The sequence below is a fragment of the Podarcis filfolensis genome (assembly GCF_964270895.1).
Source record: "Podarcis filfolensis genome assembly, chromosome: 17".
In the NCBI taxonomy this organism is placed as follows: Eukaryota; Metazoa; Chordata; class Lepidosauria; order Squamata; family Lacertidae; genus Podarcis; species Podarcis filfolensis.
In genome coordinates, this window is record NC_139621.1 from 18,783,750 (window position 1) to 18,789,749 (window position 6,000).

A 6,000-nucleotide genomic window follows, 5' to 3' on the forward strand; every position below is an offset into this window, starting at 1 on the left:
GCTGCTCTGGTTCGCCAGAAGCAGCTTAGTCATGCTGCCCACATGACCTGGAAGCTGTACGCCGGCTCCGTCGGCCAATAAAGCGAGATGAGCGCTGCAACCCCTGAGTCGGCCACGACTGGACCTAACAGTCAGGGGTCCCTTTACCTTTACCACTATATCACAATGTTTGGGTGGCAATACATTGTGGTGTTGAAAAGCTGGTATCACCCAGCCCCACATCAGTGCCCCAGCTACCGGGGGTGGGGAGGCGGGAAGAGAGCTAGTAGGTTTTTGCCCAGGTGAAGCCTCCAGAGGGGCGCCATTGAGGCCCCCATCCTGTATTCGTATGTATGCAAATGCGCAAGGCGGGTGCCACACTGGGTCTTTGACCTGGGTGAAATGAAGCCTAGTTTCACCCTGAAATTGCATGTGACACTACATCTCTATGTACATATCAAAGCTACATAGGTGTTTGGTAGTGTAGATGTGTTTATTTGCCTATGTGTGCTGAAAGTATTCATTTTGGAGGTAACAATGTTTCCCGTTGGAAGTCAGCAAATTTCACTGACACAAGTTTTGTTCAAAACTTATTGCTGTTACTTGAGTACCTTCTGTAAGCAACTTGGCTTTGCCTGCTAAAAGGCTTCTGCAACTGAATTGGTGCCAGAGTGAGCTGTATGTTCAGTACCAGTCGCCACCACAAATATAGAATGAAGGTAATATACGCAATTCCTGGTGTGCATGTTGCTCAGATTTTGTGGCGTGTGCGTTCTGAAGATACGTGTCCCAAATTTGGAAATCGTTAGGACTCAACTTCAAAAAAATTCGAAATTCAAGATTTTTGAAGGTCTTGGGGGGCCCATAATGCAAGCATCAGAGAACTAAACACTTACGGTACTTTTGTCAAATTTAATGTATCCCTATAAAAATGTTTACGTGGAGGGAACATAAAGGTAAGGCCCACCCCATAAAATCAGTCATATGATGTAGCACATGCACACCATTTAAATGTCCATCAACTTTGGCCCCCCCTCCCTCAAATATTTTATGGGGAGGGGGGCAAAGGGACCTCAGTCCCTAAGGGCTGTCTCCTATGCACGAGGGTCATGTATTCCAACCCCTCCTGCAATGCAGGAATCTTTTGTCCAATGTGCGGCTCCAACACACAACTCTGAGCTTAAGAGTCTCGCGCTCTAACCCCTTTAGAAATATGGGGAGCTGCCTTGTACCGAATAAGACCATTGGCCTACCCAATCTCATTGGCCTATTCTACCCTTGACCGTAGCTCAGTCGGTAGAGTCTGAGACTCTTAATCTCAGGGGCGTGGGTTTGAGCCCCACCAGTGCCGGATTTATGTATAAGCTAAGCAAGCCATAGCTTTAGGGCCCCACTCTCTTGGGGGCCCCAAAAAAAATTAAAGGGAAAAAAACACCTGGATGTACATTTCCAAAATAGAAGATAAAAAACAAATAAAATAAAGCCTGCATACAACAAGAGTGTTTTGTGTTGTGTAGGCTCCTATGATGTAAGTCATGGGCCCCGTCTGCTAGCCTGCTCCCTAAAATATCTCAGGTTTGCTCATTTCATTGGGTGGACGTGGGTGGCGCTGTGGGTTAAACCACAGAGCCTAGGGCTTGCCGATCAAAAGGTCGGTGGTTTGAATCCCCGCGACGGGGTGAGCTCCCGTTGCTGGGTCCCTGGCTCCTGCCAACCTAGCAGTTCAAAAGCACATCAAAGTGCAAGTAGATAAATAGGTACCGCTCTGGTGGGAAGGTAAATAGCGTTTCCGTGCGCTGCTCTGGTTTTGCCAGAAGTGGCTTAGTCATGCTGGCCACATGACCCGGAAGCTGTACGCTGGCTCCCTTGGGCAATAAAGTGAGATGAGCGCTGCAACCCCAGAGTCGTCTGCGACTGGACCTAATGGTCAGGGGTCCCTTTACCTTTTATATATAGGGTGCCTACATTCTGGTTGCATGGCAACATGTGCAAATGGCTTGAGATACCTATTAGGTTCATAAATCACCATATAGCATATATTCAACACAAAAAACAGCGACAATTTGTTGTTGACAAAGGACAGCTGGACATATAAAGGGCCCCATTACCTTCAGTAGCTTAGGGCCTCATCAAACCGAAATCCGGCCCTGAGCCCCACACTGAGCAAAAGTTTCCTGCATTGCAGGGTTTGGGGCTAGATGATCCTTGTGGTCCCTTCCAACTCTACAGTTCTCTGATTCGATGACCCTGAGATGAAGAATCTCATGCTCCACCAGCTGAGCTATCTGCACTGGAGATGCCAGGGACTGACCCTGGACTCTTCTGCCTGCAATGCTTTGTCTTTGAGCAGAACATCTAACTCCAAGGAGCCAAGGTCTCTTCGCTGCATCTAAAATATTTGAGGGCTCCCTCCTTCCCTCAAGTTAATGGGCGTCGACAGTGCTATTTTTCTAGAAAAATAGGTGCCACACTTCTTCTAACAACAAAAAAGGAGGTTCCAGTCTCGGGTACCATTGAGTACCCCCTGGGGCAAAAAGCACCAGGTATCGCCATTCAAAGAGTGGTCAAGAATGCTGGCGGGGCTTACTTGGGCCTCCCAATATTTTACTCAAGTTGGCACCTCTGGGGCCCCCAATGAAATCTTTGATGGGGCCAGAAAATGTATATTAAATCAATTATGGGCATTGCCATTCAAATGGTGTGGTGTGCCGGACATGTGATTGATTACGCAGGAAGGGGGCTTGTTGTTGTTTAGTCATTTAGTTCCGACTCTTCGTGACCCCATGGACCAGAGCACGCCAGGCACTCCTGTCTTCCACTGCCTCCCGCAGTTTGGTCAAACTCATGCTGGTAGCTTCCAGAACACTGTCCAACCAACTCGCCCTCTGTCGATCCCTTCTCCTTGTGCCCTCAATCTTTCCCAAAGGACGGGGCTTACCTGCCCCCTAACATTACATTCAAGTCACCCTCCCTGCTGGAGGGCACCACGTTGGCACCCACCCTGCGCGTTCCGACGTTACGCCCGCCACTCACCGCCGCTTGCTGGAAGGCGCCCTTGGTGTAGGTGCCGCCCCCTCGGTAGCCGATGGCCGGGATCTCCCTGCCGAGCAAGGCGCACTTGTGCTGCTGCCGAGCCCGCGCCGTCGCGGGCGAGATGTAGTCGACTCTCGGCACCACGTTGTTCTTGGACGAGAAGGTGACGAGGGCGACGCGCGTGGCCGTGGGCACCACGGGGAAGTCGGACAGCAGCTTCTTGACGAAGCGCAGCTCGCTGCGGAAGTTGGCCTGGCCCACGCTCGACGACTCGTCCACGAGGAAGACCAGCTCCAGGCTCCCGCTCCGCTCCCTCAGGCGCCGCACTTGTCTCTTGAAAGCCCGGCCCAGCTTCTCCACTTTGCCCTCCGTCGTCGCCGGCGAGGGCGACGCAGAGCGCGCAGCCAGGGAGCTCAAGTCGACGGGGCGGGAGAGGCTGAGCGGCTGCGGCGGCGCCCAGCCCCACACCAGCGACGCGCAGCCCCACAGGTATACCGCCAGCAGGGGCCACATCCCCCCGGGTCCAACTCGGATCGCCTCCCCCCAGCTGCGCACGCCGGACGCCCCCTCGAGCTTCTCCCTTCTCGCGCGCGAAGCCCTTTCTTTTTTGAGAGCGCACGTGGAGAGATAGAGAGCCCTGGGCGCGCTCGGCAGCGGCGTCTAGCCTCTGACTGCGAGGAAGAAGGAAAGCGCTGCCGTCCCTCAAGCCCTTCCCCGACGTGTTTCTGAAAAGGAGGAAGAAGGGGGCACCGGCGAGAAAGAGAGAGGAAACTCGGTCCTCCTCCTGCTCCTCCCCTTCGCTCAAGTCGCGGCTGACTCCGGATTCCTTGTCACCCGAGCGCCGTCGGTGTCTGCCAGGCTGTCAACATTCCCGGCGGCGCAAACACATCGGCACCGAGGCTTAAGCTCTGATTGATCCCATATGTCTGGCAGGCAGCGCCGGACGGAGGGGAGGGAGGGAGGGAGAGAGAGAGGGGCGGCGAGAGGATGGCGGGCTCGAGGGATGCATCCAGATACCACGAGTGCCACGGTAATTGGAAACACTTTGTAGCAGCAGGCGCAGCGGGAGACCCGGGAGGGGGGGTGGCCGGTTGGGGGGGGGGAGTGTGTGCTTGGCTGGAGCGGGGGACGCCACCTCCCGCTTCCAGGAAGCCTGCTATCTCACCCAGTGTTTTCCCAGGTCCCTTATTTCAAAGGAAGGCAAGTCCCAGAACATTGGATTGTAGAGTTGGAACGGTCTAGTCCAATTCCCCCCTGCAAGGCAGGAATCTCGGCTGAAGCATCCAGGACAGATGGCCAGCCAACATCTCCTCGAAAACCTCCAAGGAATCGTCAAATCATAGAGTTGGAAGGGACCCCTGATGCTCATTTAGTCCAACCCCAAACAAGGCAGGAATCTCAGCTACAGCATCCAGGTCAGATGGCCATCCAATCTCTGCTTAAAACCCTCCAAGGAAGGAGAGTCCACAACTTCCCGAGGGAGCCCGTTCTACTGTCAAACAGCTCTTACTGTCAGAAAATCCTTCCTGCTGTTTAGTCAGAATCTTCTCTCTTGTTAACTTGAAGCCATGGGTTCGAGTCCTACCCTCCAGAGCTGGTCTCCTATCTCCTCTGAGCCTCCTGTTTTCCAGGCTAAACATACCCAGCTCCTTCGACCATTCCTCATAAGGCCCTCGATCATCTTGGTTGCCCTCATCTGCACACTTTCCAGCTTGTCAACATCCTTCTTCAATTGTGGTGCCCATATAAATGGATACAGTATTCCAGGTGCGGTCTGACCAAGGCAGAATAGAGTGGGACTATTACTTCCCTTGATCTGGGCACTAGATCAGTTCAGTGACCAGCTAAAAAGAAATAAACCCCAGCACAACTTGAACTGCTCCTATAAGGGTTTCTCAAACTTCAAAAAAGTTGCATTTGAGTCAGAGTCATAGAATTGTATAGTTGGAAAGGAGCCCAAGGGTTATCTAGTCCAACCCCCCGCAGTGCAGAAATCCAGCCTGGGTGGGCTCAAACCACCAACTTCCTGGTTTAACAGCCAAACACACTGACTCATTGTGCCACTGAAGTCCCTTCCCTTTCTTTCCTTTCAAGTAATAATAATAATCATAATAATTTTATTATTTATATGCCACCTATCTGACTGGATTGCGCCAGCCACTCTGGCTGGCTTACAACAGAATATTAAAATTATAAACAAATCAAACATAAAAAATCCCTATACAGTGGTACCTCGGGTTACAGATGCTTCAGGTTACAGACTCCGCTAACCCAGAAATAGTACCTCAGGTTAAGAACTTTGCTTCAGGAGAGAACAGAAATTGTGCGGCGGCAGCAGTGGGAGGCCCCATTAGCTAAAGTGGTACCTCAGGTTAAGAGCAGTTTCAGGTTAAGAACGGACCTCTGGAACGAATTAAGTTCTTAACCCGAGGTACCACTGTACAGGACAGCCTTCAGCTGTTTTCTAAAAGGCAGATACAGTCAAACCTTGGTTGTCGAACGTACTCCCTTCTGGAAGCCCGTTCGGCTTCCGAAATGTTCAACAACTGAGGCATGGCTTCTGATTGGCTGCAGGAGCTTCCTGCATTCAAGCGGAAGCCGCGTCGGACGCTCAGCTTCTGAAAAACTTTCAAAAACTGGAACACTTACTTCCAGGTTTGCGGCGTTTGGGAGATGAAATGTTCCAAAAAGGAAGCATTTGGAAACCAAGGTTTGACTGTAGTTGTTTATTTCCTTGACATCTGATGGGAGGGTGTTCCACAGGGTGGGTGCCACTACTGAGAAGGTTGGCAGGAGCTTGGACAGAGCAATGGTAGCTCACCCCGTCGTAGGGATTCGAACCACTGACCTTCTGATCAGCAAGTCCAAGAGGCTCAGTGGTTTAGACCACAGCACCACCCACATCCCATACCTGGGCACTCAGAGGCAGCAGTGAACATCACACCAAAATGCACATGTCTGTTGCCAGAGTACTTACTGATCAAGCCT

General features: G+C 51.9%; 1 protein-coding gene across 2 annotated transcripts in view; it reads right to left on the bottom strand.

The window, feature by feature from the left end:
• Positions 1 to 4,051, bottom strand: part of SVEP1 (sushi, von Willebrand factor type A, EGF and pentraxin domain containing 1) — a 135,649-nt gene extending 131,598 nt beyond the window's left edge. For both annotated transcript variants that reach the window (XR_014542952.1, XM_083592578.1), the window contains exon 1: positions 3,013 to 4,051. Coding sequence is in view for 1 of the 2 variants with exons in the window: in XM_083592578.1 (XP_083448704.1) it covers positions 3,013 to 3,525 (513 nt within the window). In the remaining variant the exon portion in view is untranslated. The remainder of the gene's footprint in view (positions 1 to 3,012) is intronic.
• Between the last annotated feature and the right edge of the window lie 1,949 nt (positions 4,052 to 6,000).